Below are 17,188 nucleotides of genomic sequence, written 5' to 3'. Positions count from 1 at the left end.
TTTGCAGAATTTTTGGCAAATTCTGAATAGAATATTCACATCAAAGATTTAGTTTTATCTGTATTATTTCTTTCATCATTTTATTTCAAATTAAAACCAACATCACCATTCAAAACCGTATAGTTTATTGACCGAGTATATTTAGTGGGGTTCCCCCACAGTACCCAGTTTCTGAGACAGACCCATTGACATAACATGATATTTCACTCGTATGTTTTATAACCCCGATTCCAAAAAAGTTGGGACAAAGTACAAATTGTACATAAAAACGGAATACAATAAATTTACAAATCTCAAAAACTGATAATGTATTCACAATAGAACATGGACAACATATCAAATGTCGAAAGTGAGACATTTTGAAATTTCATGCCAAATATTGGCTCATTTGAAATTTCATGACAGCAACACATCTCAAAAAAGTTGGGACAGGGGCAATAAGAAGCTGGAAAAGTTAAAGGTGCAAAAAAGGAACAGCTGGAGGACCAAATTGCAACTCGTTAGGTCAATTGGCAATAGGTCATTAACATGACTGGGTATAAAAAGAGCATCTTGGAGTGGCAGCGGCTCTCAGAAGTAAAGATGGGAAGAGGATCACCAATCCCCCTAATTCTGCGCCGACAAATAGTGGAGCAATATCAGAAAGGAGTTCGACAGTGTAAAATTGCAAAGAGTTTGAACATATCATCATCTACAGTGCATAATATCATCAAAAGATTCAGAGAACCTGGAAGAATCTCTGTGCGTAAGGGTCAAGGCCGGAAAACCATACTGGGTGCCCGTGATCTTCGGGCCCTTAGACGGCACTGCATCACATACAGGCATGCTTCTGTATTGGAAATCACAAAATGGGCTCAGGAATATTTCCAGAGAACATTATCTGTGAACACAATTCACCGTGCCATCCGCCGCTGCCAGCTAAAACTCTATAGTTCAAAGAAGAAGCCGTATCTAAACATGATCCAGAAGCGCAGACGTCTTCTCTGGGCCAAGGCTCATTTAAAATGGACTGTGGCAAAGTGGAAAACTGTTCTGTGGTCAGACGAATCAAAATTTGAAGCTCTTTATGGAAATCAGGGACGCCGTGTCATTCGGACTCAAGAGGAGAAGGACGACCCAAGTTGTTATTGGCGCTCAGTTCAGAAGCCTGCATCTCTGATGGTATGGGGTTGCATTAGTGCGTGTGGCATGGGCAGCTTACACATCTGAAAAGACACCATCAATGCTGAAAGGTATATCCAGGTTCTAGAGCAACATATGCTCCCATCCAGACGACGTCTCTTTCAGGGAAGACCTTGCATTTTCCAACATGACAATGCCAAACCACATACTGCATCAATTACAGCATCATGGCTGCGTAGAAGAAGGGTCCGGGTACTGAACTGGCCAGCCTGCAGTCCAGATCTTTCACCCATAGGAAACATTTGGCGCATCATAAAACGGAAGATACGACAAAAAAGACCTAAGACAGTTGAGCAACTAGAATCCTACATTAGACAAGAATGGGTTAACATTCCTATCCCTAAACTTGAGCAACTTGTCTCCTCAGTCCCCAGACGTTTACAGACTGTTGTAAAGAGAAAAGGGGATGTCTCACAGTGGGAAACATGGCCTTGTCCCAACTTTTTTGAGATGTGTTGTTGTCATGAAATTTAAAAATCACCTAATTTTTCTCTTTAAACGATACATTTTCTCAGTTTAAACATTTGATATGTCATCTATGTTCTCTCTATGCTCTTCCTGTCTGAAGAGTTCAAAGCTTCACACTAACCCATGTGGATTAACTCGAAGAAGCTTGGCTGAGATTTTTTTTTTTTTTTAAGTTTCACTGGAAACAGGCCCGTTATCGCATTTTTCTCTTACCGTTCCATGGCAAATGGTCAAATATCCACTCTTCACTGAGCACTTCCGTTTCTGCCACACCTTCCTCAGCCTGAAAACGTTCAATAAAACAAGAGGAATTTTAGCTTCAGTTATTCTCCATCTTCAAATCTAAACAACTGTCTACAAAGTCTTCATCTTAACTAGTGTTCGATACACATAGTAAATAGTAAATAAAAAGGTTCCATTATAAAATAGGCTCCCAAGTTAGGAGCGCTGTACCCTACAGGCTTGACAAACAATGTCATTCACTGTGTAAATGAAACCATTTCCTTCACCCTTCACTGCGTTTGGAGAGCATCCCGGAGCGCTCCGTGCCGTAAGCCTTGTTACCCTGCAGCTGGTGGAGACTGTAGCCGGTGTTCTGTTTGGCCTGAGAGTCCTGACAAAGACGCATCAGTTTAAATGGGTTTTTTCAAAACATTGTTTCACCTTCTGTCGCTCATTTGATATGAGACAAATAATTCATTGTCCTACCGGTATAGTTAAACAGTTTACTGTAAGCAAAGCATAAGATTTGCATTCTGAATATAGAATCAGAATTCAGGTGATTTTTGAAAAGTGCATCATCTACGTATATACTGTAAGTGGATACTGACACAACAAAAACCAACACACTCTTATTTAAAAAGCAAGGAGACAGTTAATGCAAGTTGAACAGTTTTATACGTTATTAGAAATAAAATGGCCAAAATGTTAAAATACTAATAAGGGAATATTAAAATATTATTCTTGAATATGATCTACAGTACTAGTCAAAAGTTTGGACATACCTTCTAATTAAATGTTTTTTCTTTATTTTTATTAATTAAAAAAAAAAGACGCTTCATGTGTCTTTAGTAAAGTAATGATGGATGTCGTTTGTCTTTACTTCATTGTTTGGTTCTGGTGTAAGGACCCTTATCAAAAAGAAGTATACTTCAAATTAATTTTATTAAGTATACTTACGTAAAGTTAAAGTACATTTCCTTAAGTATACTTTTGTGTACCAAATATACGGATATCAATGTAATTACAGTATACTTGTAAGTAAACTAATCTAATAGACCCCTTCGCAGTAAACGTCATTCATACATAAGAGGAAATTGCGCGTGCAGCCTGGACTCAAAAAAGACTCAGCGATGCCTAGTTGTTGTGTTGTCGGGTGTCAGAATCGTAGCAGTGATGGGGTTAAAGTGTACAGAATTCCAGCAGGATCTCACCCATTCCAAAAAAAAAAAAAAATCGCCGACGTCTATGGCTACAAGCCATCAAACGTGTAGACTGGGATGAAAGCACCATCAAAAATGCGCGGGTTTGCAGCGCCCACTTCATCACAGGTAATCAGGCTATTTATTAAATCTTTCTTTTTTTATTCTTTCTAGTCTTCGTTTATTGATGTAGCAAAATACTTTGGTAACGTTTGTCTGATTAGCTGGGTCATAGTTACACAAAGTAATGAATATTGTTAGCATGTTAACTTAGCTTTGCATGCAATTTTGTTTGTAGGAGAGCTCTCGCTTGACTCAAGCAGTCCAGATTTTGTGCCATCATTATTTGTGTATGCCGAAAATCACAATTTTAAAGCAAGGATGGAAAGGTAAAATTGTGTGCCCTCACTCTAAATGTCAACTTACATTGACTGCTCTAACCTAGCTCCCGCCCCGTTCAGTTTCATTTCTGCTCTCTGCCTCTCGCTTTTTACGCAGCTCTGATTTCTCTTAGCTGCACTCTTTACACTATCATTCCTTTCATGCCATTACCTCCTGCAAATTGCTGTTTAGTGTTGGTATTTGCTGTTGTAGCTAAAGCCACATTGCCATCACATCACTGGCATAATTTGATTAAAACAAAATGAATATGAATGTCCCATTGTTAATCAAGTTGTACATGCCCGCACATAACATAATCATATGCGTCTAAAGACTTGTAGGCGCCAAGTTTTTCGTGGGTGTACACTGAAGTCTTGTCAATAAGGTACGAGTATATATCTGGCCATTGTATACCAGGGAACTTACTAACAAAGTCCGTCCACTCTTTAATTAAATACGGATCCGGTAGCGATGTCCACTTGTTAGAGTTAACTTATTTATGTAGCATTCTCGATCTTGTAACGACAATTGTTTGGCATAATCTGACAGCTCATAATGCCGGTCTATGGGCAACGCCATTGTTTCTGGGTCCAGGCTGCGCGCGCATCCTGGCAATGGTCGGTTTGTTTACAAACATGTGAAGGGGTCTATACTTCTTTGGACTAAATTGGCCCACTTTTAGTTTATAAAAAGTATACTTTAAGTCTAAGAGAATTAAAAACTTTGAGTACACAACTAGTATTTTTTTTTTATTTTATACTGCAAGTATACCATAAGTAAACTTATATACTAATAGTGTACTAGTTCTATACTTGTAGTCCGCTCTTTAGCTTAGAAAAGCATACAGTGGTGCTTGATAGTTTGTGAACCCTTTAGAATTTATATATTTCTGTATAAATATGACCCAAAACATCATCAGAGTTTCACACAAGTCCTAAAAGTAGATACAGAGAACCCAGTTAAACAAATGAGACAAAAATATTGTACTTGGTCATTTATTTATTGAGGAAAATGATCCAATATTACATATCTGTGAGTGGCAAAAGTATGTGAACCTTTGCTTTCAGTATCTGGTGTGACCCCCTTGTGCAGCAATAACTGCAACTAAACGTTTGCGGTAACTGTTGATCAGTCCTGCACACCGGCTTGGAGGAATTTTAGCCCGTTCCTCCGTACAGAACAGCTTCAACTCTGGGATGTTGGTGGGTTTCCTCACATGAACTGCTCGCTTCAGGTCCTTCCACAATATTTTGATTGGATTAAGGTCAGGACTTTGACTTGGCCATTCCAAAACATTAACTTTATTCTTCTTTAACCATTCTTTGGGAAAACAACTTGTGTGTTTAGGGTCGTTGTCTTGCTGCATGACCCACCTTCTCTTGAGATTCAGTTCATGGACAGATGTCCTGACATTTTCCTTTAGAATTCGCTGGTATAATTCAGAATTCATTGTTCCATTGGCCCAGATGCAGCAAAACAGGCCCAAACCATGATACTACCACCACCATGTTTCACAGATGGGATAAGGGTCTTATGCTGGAATGCAGTGTTTTCCTTTCTCCAAACATAACACTTCTCATTTAAACCAAAAAATTCTATTTTGGTCTCAACCGTCCACAAAACATTTTTCCAATAGCCTTCTGGCTTGTCCATGTGATCTTTCGCAAACTGCACACGAGCAGCAATGTTCTTTTTGGAGAGCAGTGGCTTTCTCCTTGCAACCCTGCCATGCACACCATTGTTGTTCAGTGTTCTTCTGATGGTGGACTCATGAACATTAACATTAGCCAATGTGAGAGAGGCCTTCAGTTGCTTAGAAGTTACCCTGGGATCCTTTGTGACCTTGCCGACTATTACACACCTTGCTCTTGGAGTGATCTTTGTTGGTTGAGCACTCCTGGGGAGGGTAACAGTGGTCTTGAATTTCCTCCGTTTGTACACAATCTGTCTGACTGTGGATTGGTGGAGTCCAAACTCTTTAGAGATGGTTTTGTAACGTTTTCCAGCCTGATGAGCATCAACAACACTTTTTCTGAGCTCCTCAGAAATCTCCTTTGTTCGTGCCATGATACACTTCCACAAAAATGTGTTGTGAAGATCAGACTTTGATAGATCCCCGTTCTTTAAATAAAACAGGGTGCCCACTCACACCTGATTGTCGTCCCATTTATTGAAAACACCTGACTCTAATTTCACCTTCAAATTAACTGCTAATCCTAGAGGTTCACATATTTTTTCCATTCACAGATACAGTCAGAGGAAAATGTTTGTACACCCTTTGGAATTTTTTACATTTCTGCCTAAATTGGTCATAAAACATCATCTGAACTCTCCAGCAATCTTAAGAATGAACAAACAGTGTCTGCTTGAACTAAAACCACCCAAACATTTGCGTTTTATCATATTTTTATTGACCATAAGATGGAATTATTCACAGGATAGGGAGGCATAAGTAAGTACACCCTTTGATTTAGTAGCTGGTTGACCCTCCTCTGGCTGCAGTAACTTCAACCAGACGTTTCCTGTAGTTGCAGACTAGACGGGCACAACGATCAGGAGAAATCTTGCACCATTCCTCTTTGCAAAACTGTTGCAATTCAGCAAGATTCCTGGGATGCCTGGAATGGATGGCTTTCTTGAGATCATGCCACAACATCTCGATTGGATTGAGGTCGGGGCTTTGACTGGGCCATTCCAGAAAGTGAATTTTGTTCTTCTGAAACCATTCTAATGTCGACCTACTTCTGTGTTTAGGGTCATTGTCCTGTTGCAGGACCCATCCTCTCTTGAGTTTCAACTTTTTGACAGATTGCCTCAGGTTTTTCTGCAAAATATCTTGATATACTTGAGAATTCATTTTCCCATTGATTACAGCCAGTTGTCCAGGCCCAGAGACAGCAAAGCACCCCCACACCATGATGCTACCGCCGCCATACTTGACGGTGGGGATGAGGTTTTGCTGATGGTGTGCTGTACCGACTTTCCTCCACACATGATGTGGTGTGTTCCCCCCAAACAATTCAACTTTGGTTTCATCAGACCACAATATGTTTTTCCAGTGGTGCTGAGGAGCATCCAAATGCTTTTTCACGAACTCCAAATGAGCAGAAATGTTCTTTCTGGACAGCAATGGCTTCCTCCGTGGCCTTCTCCCATGAATCCCATTCTTGTTCAGTGTCTTTCTTATAGTAGATGTGTCCACAGAGATGTCTGCATGTTTCAGTGATTTCCTCAAGTCTTCAGCGGACACTCTTGGATTCTTTTTTACCTCACTGATGATGACTTACAGTGCCTTTGGAGTGATCTTCGCAGGGCGGCCACTCCTTGGCAGAGTAACAACCGTTCCAAATTGTCTCCATTTATACACAATTTTTCTAATTGTAGACACATGAACACCAAGGGTCTTAGAGATGGTTTTGTAACCCTTTTTAGCTTTATACAAATCAATTATTTTGTGTCTTAAGTCTTCAGACAGCTCCTTTGAGCAAGGCATGATGCACAGAACATGCCTCTCATCAAAACACACCTTTTAACTGGTTTTCCAGTGGGGTGGGTAGCTTACGACACACCTCAGTGATTGGACATCAGGTTGGCTCACACCTGAGTCAAATTGTTTAATCATCTAATTAGTCTAATTAGCTCTTGGATGAGCCTTAGCTAAGGGTGTACTTACTTATGCCTCCCTATCCTGTCAATATTTCCATCTTATGGCCAATAAAAATATGATAACATGTAATTGTTTGAGTGGTTTTAGTTCAAGCAGACACTGTTTGTTCATTCTTAAGATTGCTGGAGAGTTCAGGCGATGTTTTATGACCAATTTAGACAGAAATGTAAAAAATTCCAAAGGGTGTACAAACATTTTCCTCCGGCTGTATGTAATATTGGATCATTTTCCTCAATAAATAAATGACCAAGTATAATATTTTTGTCTCATTTGTTTAACTGGGTTCTCTTTATCTACTTTTAGGACTTGTGTGAAAATCTGATGATGTTTTAGGTCATATTTATGCAGAAATATAGAAAATTCTAAAGGGTTCACAAACTTTCAAGCACCACTGTACATACCTTGGCTCCATCATTGACCATCAGCTGACTTTGAAAAACAACACCAATCGCACCTTTAAGAAATGTCAACAACATCTGTACTTTCTTCGCAAGCTGCGACGGCTGCAGGTCAATAAATCCACTCGACAAGCATTTTACAACTGCTTCATTCAATCCACCCTCACCTTTGGCATCTTGGCATGGTTTGGCTCCCTAAGTGAGTTGAACAAGGGCCCTTTAAATAGAATCATCAAGATGTGTGCAAAGGTCATTGGACAACCTCAGACCACCCTTTCAGCCATATTTGAGAAACAAGCCATCAGGAAAAGTAAATTAATTGCATCTGACCCCACTCACAATCTGAACAACCACTTTGTTCTCTTACCCTCTGGGAGGAGATTTCGGCCCCTGCCCCGAAAAACTAAGCGAGCCATGTCTACTTTTTTGCCAGCACCCATCAGACTATTGAACACACAAAAAGACCTCTCCCACACACATCACTAGTTTTTAAGCTTTTTAGGGTTTTTTTCCTTTTATTAAGTATTCATTGTGGACATTTGGGTGATACAGTGGAGATAAAAACTGTACGCACCCCGTTAAAATGATTTTTTTTTTACATCAGAAAAACCTAAGGGGGAAAAAAGAGACCATAATGAATAATTTCAAAACTTTTCCCACCTTTAATGTGATCTATAACCTGTACAATTCAACTGAAAAACAAACAGATCTGTTAAGGGGGAAAACATAAAAAAAAAAAAAAACATACAATAATCTGATTGCATAAGTGTGCACACCCTTAAACTAATACTTTGTTGAAGCACCTTTTGATTTAATTGCAGCATTCAGTCTTTTTGGGTCGGAGTCTATCAGCCTGCCACATCTAGACTTGGCAATATTTGCCCACTCTTCCCTGCAAAAGCGCTCCAAATCTGTCAGATTGCGAGGGCATCTCTTGTGCACAGCCCTCTTCAGGTCACCCCACAGATTTTCAGTTGGATTTAGGTCTGGGCTCTGGCTGGGCCGTTCCAAAACTTTTTTGGGGTCATTGTCGTACTGAAAGATGAAATTCCTCTTCATCTTCAGCTTTCTAGCAGACACATGAAGGTTTTGGGTCAAAATTGACTGGTATTTAGAACTGTTCATAATTCCCTCCACCTTGACTAAAGCCCCTGTTCCAGCTGAAGAAAAACAACCCCAAAACATGATGCTGCCACCACCATGCTTCACCGTGGGTATGGGGTTCTTTTAGTGATGCGCAGTGTTGTTTTTGCGCCAAACATACCTTTTGGAATTGTGGCCAAAAAGTTCAACCTTGGTTTCATCAGACCATAACACATTTTCCCACATGCTTTTGGGAGAGTTGATGCATTTTTTTGCTAAATTTAGCCGGGCCTGGATGTTTTTCTTTGACCCTATCTCATAGTCCAGACATATGGAGAATACGGGAGATTGTTGTCACATGTAGTACACAACCAGTACTTACCAGAAACTCCTGCAGCTCCTTCAGTGTTGCTGTAGGCCTCTTGGCAGCCTCCCTGACCAGTTTTCATCTTGTCTTTTCATCAATTTTGGAGGGACGTCCAGTTGTTGGTAATGTCACCGTCGTCCCATATTTTCTCCACTTCTTGATGCCGGTCTTCACTGTGCTCCATGGTATATCTAATGCCGTGGAAATGTTTTTGTCCCCTTCTCCTGACTGATACCTTTCAACAATGAGATCCCTCTGATGCTTTGTAAGCTCTCTGTGAACCCTGGCTTTTGCTGGAGGATGCAACTGAGTAAATGTCTGAACTTTATTTGGGGTTAATCAGAGTCATTTTAATTGATGGCAGGTGTGAACCCAAAAAGACTGAATGCTGTAATTCAGTGATTCTCAACCGGGGGTCCGCGGACCCCTAGTGGTCCGTGGTGTAATTGCAAGGGGTCCGTGAAAATAAAATATCTTTAAAAAAAAATTTGTTCAAATGTGACTGAGACCTTTATCTAGCTAAACTACAGAGTTGTATAATATATAAAATATAAGATGTATAAAAATATTTTCAGGAAGCTGATGTGGCAAAACTCATTAACTTGCAAGGTTCCGGTTGGCGCTCAAAATTAAGCTAATGTTACAAACCTCACTACACCACACCCAAGTGACACAAAAACAGAAGTGAGGATGCTTTGCTTTGATAACACACACACACCATCTGCCTCTACAGATAAAACCAAGACTTAGTTACATAATTATATTATTGCTTAATTATATATTATATTCATTGAGATTTCATACTTGTGTTCGTTTTTGTTCTTGAAGAGTGCATAAAAAATCTGTTTCATTACATTCATATTTCTTAAAGCTACTATCTAAAAGTTCTGTTTTGTTATATAATGTTCAGAAGATGAAATCTGTTTCATTACATTCATATTTCTGAAAGCTACTATATAAAAGTTCTGTTTTGTTACATAATGTTCAGAACATGCTGCATAAAATTTATGCAGATAGGATATTTATGCCATAAATATCCTGTTTTGTTACATATTTCTGGAAACTATGCTGTTGTGTTGTGAATAGAGTGAATAAATGCCATAATGCAATTTAAAATGCAGTTTCTGCTGTTTCTATCAAATTGCACCCTAGCCTCCAGATCGGGTGGGAGGGGTCCTCAGGGTCGATCAAAAATATGCAGGGGGTCCAGGACCCCAAAAAGGTTGAGAACCACTGCTGTAATTAAATCAAAAGGTGCTTCAACAAAGTATTAGTTCAAGGGTGTGTACCAGCTTATTGTACGTTGTTGTTGTTTTTTTATTTTTATTACGTTTGTCCCCCTAACAGATTTGTTTATTTTTCAATCAAATTGTACAGGTTATAGGTCACATTAAAGGTGGGAAAAGTTTTGAAATTATTTATCGTGGTCTCATTTTTTTACATCAGAAAAACCGATCATTTTAACGTGGTGTGTACACTTTTTTATATCCACTGTAGTCTGTATGTATGCTTGCCTAACCACAAATGATGTTCCCTCACGGGAAAATAAAGTTTGAATAATATGGGTTACTACAGTTGTGGAATAGGGCTATTTACTGCATGTTTATTATTTACTGTTTGATCTCAAATGCATTTCGAAGGCAAGAAATGGCACTGACTTTTGACGAGGCACCTGTTAATTGAAAAGCATTCCAGTTGACCACCTCATGAAGCTGGTTAAGATAACACCAATAGTGTGTCAAGCGTCATCAAGGTAAACACTGGCTACTTTGAAGAATCTAAAATAATAAAACATATCTTGTTTACACTTTTTTGTTTACCACATACTGTAACTCCATACATGTTCCATAGTTTTGATGTCTTCAGTATTGTTCTACAATGTAGAAAATAGTCCAAATACAGAAAAACCTGTGAATCAATCGGGGTGTCCAAACTTTTAACTGGTACTGTAAATGTTTATATTTATACTAATTGCATTTGAGGACTTTTTCTTTTGCTGTATTTCTTTAAAATCTTCTTAAGTTTTCTTCTTCCATTATTTATCCATGTCTTCGTCTCCCTGTTTTTCAAGCATAAATTACCATTTCATATCATTGTGGTATCATATTAACGGCACGCCCAAACATATCCTGGTATTTTGCAATAACTGTATTTTATCACTTTGATCCCTTGAGAATTTAAGCTCGTTTTAACCTTTCAAACCTGAAATAAGAATTAAACGTGATGTTTTATGTTATTAGGCCATGTGATTATTACTAGGGCTGTAGTCATGACCACCACTGTCAAGTCCAAGACCAGGATTATCCAGAATCAAGTCCAAGTCTGAAGGGGTCGAGACCAAGTCAGGTTTGAGTCCAACACTACGTTCACACTGCAGGCTGAAGTGACTCAAATCCGATTTTTTCGCCCATATGTGACCTGTATCCGATCTTTTATTGACAATATGAACGACACAGATCCGATTTTTTCAAATCCGACCCAGGCCGTTTGGGTATGTGGTCCTAATTCCGATTCCTATCCGATCTTTTCATATGCGACTTCAGTCTGAACCGCCAGGTCGCATTCATCCGACTTACACGTCATCAACAAGCCACGAACGTCACTATTCTGCGCTGAAGTAGGCGGCGGGTCTCTCAAAAAAAGTTACAACAACAAAACCCTTGCCCTCTTCCTTCTCAACCTCCTCCTTAACATCAGGCTATTGTGCATGTTCTGTCTCCGTCGCAACAACAACTGCATCATCGCCAGGTACTCCATGCTGGCTACTGTCATACACAGGAAACTTTAGGTTACTTCCGTAAACACTGGCCATGCTCACTGCGTGTGACGTCGTCGTATCCTGCAATGCGCATGCGGAACACTTTTAGGTCGCTTTTCGTTCATACTGAGGATCACATACAAGTCGCATATATTTGTTAATGTGAACGACCTCACAAAAAAATCGGATTTCACAAAAAAATCGGAATTGAGCATTAAGCCTTGCAGTGCGAACGTAGTGCAAGTGAAAAATGATACGAATTTAAGACTCAGGCCAAAACTCATAACATGTCTTTAAAGTGTATGAAATGCCATATTGTAATGCTTTAAAATGAATATGTATCATTAGTCATGACCAGTGTTGGGCACGTTACTTTAAAAAAGTAATTAGTTATAGTTACTAGTTACTTTTCCCAAAAAGTAACTGAGTTAGTAACGGAGTTACTTTGTCATAAAAGTAACTGATTACCAGGGAAAGTAATTATTCCGTTACATTTTGTTCCCCCTCAAAAAAAAAAAATCAAATTCAATTAATCATAATAAAAGTGAATGTTAAATGTGTTTAATGACTGAAATGGACACTTAACAGAACCAATTAGTAATGTTATCTACACTATATTAATATTTTTGTGGGACAATGTGAGATAAGACATCTATCAAATGTACTAATATATTTTTGTAGTTATTAAAATTATGTTACTAATTACTGGCCACTGACGAGGACAAACGCTTTGTTCCTCGACATACTGTAATGTACATTGCACGTAAACACTCTTGCCTTTTATTTAAAGTAATGAAAAGTAATGGCTGTATTTCCAATGTGAAAGCGCAGTGCTGGGCTGACCGCTCGCCATCGCTGGGTCTTCCGATTGAAAAAGCGCGCAGTCGTGCAGTAGGCGTGGCCTACCTACGTACAGTATCTATGTTGTCCAAATCTACTCTGATTGGCTTACTGTGCTGTTGTCTTGCGTCTCCCCGCCCCACACGAAAGCAGAGTAAAGAAAGGCTGAACGAGCAGCGTGCCAGATGAGAACAGCTTTAATAAAGTAACGCATAGTATTTTATTGTAAGTAACGGGAACGGCGTTATAACGATGTAAAAAGTAATTAGTTAGATTACTCGTTACTAAAAAAAGTAACGCCGTTAGTAACGCCGTTTATTTCTAACGCCGTTATTCCCATCACTGGTCATGACCAAAATGAATTACTAAAGCAGGGGGAAAAATAATATAAATTTTGTTAGTTTACACTACCGTTCAAAAGTTTGGGGTCACTTTGAAATGTCCTTATTTTTGAAAGAAAAGCACTGTTCTTTTCAACGAAGATCGCTTTAAACTAATCAGAAATCCACTCTATACATTGCTAATGTGGTAAATGACTATTCTAGCTGCAAATGTCTGGTTTTTGGTGCAATATCTCCATAGGTGTATAGAGGCCCATTTCCAGCAACTCTCACTCCAGTGTTCTAATGGTACAATGTGTTTGCTCATTGCCTCAGAAGGCTAATGGATGATTAGAAAACCCTTGTACAATCATGTTAGCACAGCTGAAAACAGTTGAGCTCTTTAGAGAAGCTATAAAACTGACCTTCCTTTGAGCAGATTGAGTTTCTGGAGCATCACATTTGTGGGGTCGATTAAATGCTCAAAATGGTGTGTGACTTTTCATGGAAAACACAAAATAGTCTGGGTGACCCCAAACTTTTGAACGGTAGTGTATTATCAAGCACAAAACTAATCGATAAATCACGGCGTCCGGATCCCGGAAAAAGGCAGCCTTGCCTCAGGGCAAATCTTGCATGACATCATGCGTGGACCCCAGGTTAAGCCTCACTCACAACCCGCCGTAAGTGTTTTGGACATGCACGGGTCGCAGGGTTTGGTAGCTCGCAGCCGCGCCGCGCCGCAGGGTCGTGGTGAACCCGGGAGAAGTTTGGAGGAGGAGTACGGGCAAAGTACTTGTCAAGTACAGGTTGCACGCCTGACTTCGTCGAGGCGTGGGGAAAACTGCGCTGTTAGCCCGTGGAAAGTGTGTTCAGTGAGTGTAGTGTGTGTGAGACTTGCATTTTACCAGTTTCCTGCGCTATGAGTTCGGGCCGCACTTGTGAAGCGTGTGTGATGGATGTGATTAGCACGTTACAATCACTCATAACTTGCGTGTGATGCAAGCCAGGAGTGGGTATAAAACCAGCGTGTCTGCAGCATTCTGCATCTGTCTTTCGGCTGAAGAACATTGGATATTTTGTGGGAAAAATTTAAAAATTTTTCAGTTTAAAGTTTAGAAAATGGGACCCAAGAAGAAGCGAGCAAAAGTGAAGGAACCCAGCCTGAAACAGCAGAGCGGGAGGAGGAGGAAGAATTTGATGATGATGGTAGCAGCACCGGCGAGCCCTGCAAGGACAGGGAGAAGTTTGCCTTCAAGCCGGCAGAAGGCCCAGCACCCCGCCAGAGATATTTTCACAGGTAAATACACATGGTTTAAACATTCGTTTCAGTATCTATATATGCTGATTTTCATGTATGTTTCAGCTAACGACACCCAGAAGTGAGGACATCGCAACCCCATCATCGCTGTCAGGCCATTGTACCATGCTCAGTGATGAGGACAAGGACATCCCGACACCCTGTCCCACCACTCAGCAGGAGCAGGACAGCAACTCGGAGTCAGAGTCAAAGTGTGTTTCAGTGCTCAAACTGTTGGACTATTTAGTTGGGATTTTTTCACCATGTAATAAAATGCGTTATTCCCTTATACTCATGTTTTATTATTTGACGTTTGCATGGTAAATTACTGTAACATATACTCAAAAATAGCAAACGAGGTGGTCTTCTTCCCTTCTACAATGCTACACGCTACATGATCGGTTCCTTGGTTCCTCCCCAATGACCGTGCATCACTCATGCGTCTTACTGTCATCGCAAAAAGCCCCTACTAGCCGTGCTGCTGACTTGGTTCAGGCGTATTAAAGGACCATGGGTCCTGTACGTAGTGTATGCGTTCTTGATTTGTCGCAAGACCCGTAGAATTTGCACGTGCAGGACCAAACGTCTCCACGGGCAGTCTGCGACCTTCTACGGTGCTGAACACACGCAAGTCTCAAGCACGGTTTTGCCAAATTTTTTACCGTAGACCACCCGTAGCAGCATGTATGGTGGGTTGTGAGCATCTGGGTCATTTTGGTTCATCTGACTCCGTGCTTGTTTACTCGCTGAAATTGGATATTGTTGTGGAATCTTACAAAAATAACGATGGGAAAGCGCTGCGTTGTGTTTGGATGTTCAAATCTATATACAACAGGACATTCAGTTCACAAATTTCCAAGAAACGACACTAATCTAAAGCGACAGCGGGTGAAGTTGGTGCAAATGAAGCGGGCAGATTTTGTGTCGCCGACTAATAATAAATCTGATTCTTCAAGTGTTCACCACCACCAAAAAAGAAACCCATTTTGATCTGACATTTGGACAGTTCATGGATTCCCTTATTATCGCCCACTTCATATTCTCTTTCAATAATTGCGCTGAATAAGTATAAAGATTATTATTTCTGCATTTATTCAGGTACATGTAAATATTTCCCCTATATTTTGCAGCGGACAGCTTAGAATAAAAATCCACAAACCAATCTGTGTTTCCAGTTCTCTCTGGCTGGTGGTGCGCTATCGGCGGTGAGCGGGACTGTCGTGAACTGGCATCTGTTTCTCGTCTTGGGGACTCAAAAAGATAACCATTTACTCTGGAATATCCTTGATAATCTTCTGCCCCTTCATCTGACATCTAAGAATCCCAATCGCTATCAGAATTCTCTCCAAAACGTGATTCCATATCGAGACTGGTCTAACCACTACTGTGCACGGGAACTAAATTGATACCTGGATTGTTACACGTGTGACGTCACGCCCCGCTTCGGGATCTTCCAGATCAGTCTCGGCAGATTCCGTGAAAATCATCTGAGCTTATTGATTTTCCATTAATTTATGGCCTTTTGGATCAGCTATGGTTCGAAAACACTGGTCGATCAACATAATGATTGTTGCTTTGTACAAAGAAAAAAAAAGTGGTTTAGGGACATTACATTCACTTTAAAGGTCAAGCCTTTACTTCAACGAGTTGGCTTCATTCATGCATTGTGACAATGATTAGGTCACATTTACTAGAAGAAGGAAATAACCTTTTCTCAAACTTTATCAGTGCTCTAAACTCGAAGTCGAGACCAAGACCATATTTGGCAAAACCAACGCCAAAGATGGAGACAATTTTGAATAGAAATGCCAATAAGTCCAAGACAAGTGAAAGTCAAGATAGAAAATGTGTCAAGTGCGGACTTGAGACTTACATCCCGAATTACGGTATCAGACACATTAATGAAACACCTTTAAATAAATTAAACAAACGAGATATCAATAGGAGATACAAACTTTTGAATTTGCTGATAAAAAAAACAACAACTATTACCTGCGTTTATGGCCTGGTATGTTCTCATCTCATTATCTCTAGCCGCTTTATCCTGTTCTACAGGGTCGCAGGCAAGCTGGAGCCTATCCCAGCTGACTACGGGCGAAAGGCGGGGTACACCCTGGACAAGTTGCCAGGTCATCACAGGGCTGACACATAAACACAGACAACCATTCACACTCTCATTCACACCTACGCTCAATTTAGAGTCACCAGTTAACCTAACCTACCGACTAGTGGCCTAGTGGTAGCGTGTCCGCCTCTTGATCGGGAGATCGTGAGTTCTATTCATGGTCGGGTCATACCAAAGACCATCATAAAAATGGTACCTACCGCCATCTGGCAAGGCACGCTGCAATACAGATGTGCATGGGGAGTTAAACTCTCGTGGTTACCAGAGGACTAGCCCCCCACTGTAACCCTAGCTATGTAATAGGCGAGAGGCCGAGGGCTATGGAAACAGAGATCGGCGCCGCCCGATGCGCCACATACAGGTTGGGCCTGGTTAGTACTTGAGTGGGAGACTGCCTAGGAATACCAGGTACTGTAAGGCGTGGGAAGGACTTTGACTTTTTTTTTTGAGTTAACCTAACCTGCATGTCTTTGGACTGTGGGGGAAACCGGAGCACCCGGAGGAAACCCACGCGGACACGGGGAGAACATGCAAACTCCACACAGAAAGGCCCTCGCCGGTCACGGGGCTCGAACCCGGACCTTCTTGCTGTGAGGCGACAGCGCTAACCACTACACCACCGTGCCGCCCCCGCCTGGTATGTTAAATAGATGCTTATTTTTCCACCCAGAAACCAGGAGCGTATAAACCTTTGCACTGAACTGTAATAAAAATGATGAACCTCACCTCTTTTTGTTCTGTCTGTAAGGATGACTTTAAAATATCTCGAAGCTGGACCAGCTGTTTCTTTTCTCCTTCTTGTGCTTGTTTAACCTTATTTACAGGAAGAAGGATTCAGATGAAATCACTGTACGATACAAAATAAAGATGTTACATCA

General features: G+C 40.6%; 1 protein-coding gene across 3 annotated transcripts in view; it reads right to left on the bottom strand.

Annotated features, from left to right (window-relative positions):
- The window catches only part of asap2b (ArfGAP with SH3 domain, ankyrin repeat and PH domain 2b), a 133,590-nt gene that overhangs the window by 52,828 nt on the left and 63,574 nt on the right, over nt 1-17,188 (bottom strand). For all 3 annotated transcript variants that reach the window (XM_060917846.1, XM_060917848.1, XM_060917847.1), the window contains exons 9-11: nt 17,037-17,123; nt 2,160-2,263; nt 1,864-1,933 (exon numbers count right to left, since the gene is read on the bottom strand). In XM_060917846.1, coding sequence (XP_060773829.1) covers nt 1,864-1,933; nt 2,160-2,263; nt 17,037-17,123 — 261 coding nt within the window. The remainder of the gene's footprint in view (nt 1-1,863; nt 1,934-2,159; nt 2,264-17,036; nt 17,124-17,188) is intronic.

This window comes from Neoarius graeffei, chromosome 3, assembly GCF_027579695.1.
Source record: "Neoarius graeffei isolate fNeoGra1 chromosome 3, fNeoGra1.pri, whole genome shotgun sequence".
NCBI classification, from domain to species: domain Eukaryota; kingdom Metazoa; phylum Chordata; class Actinopteri; order Siluriformes; family Ariidae; genus Neoarius; species Neoarius graeffei.
This window is presented reverse-complemented; position numbering and strand designations above follow the sequence as displayed.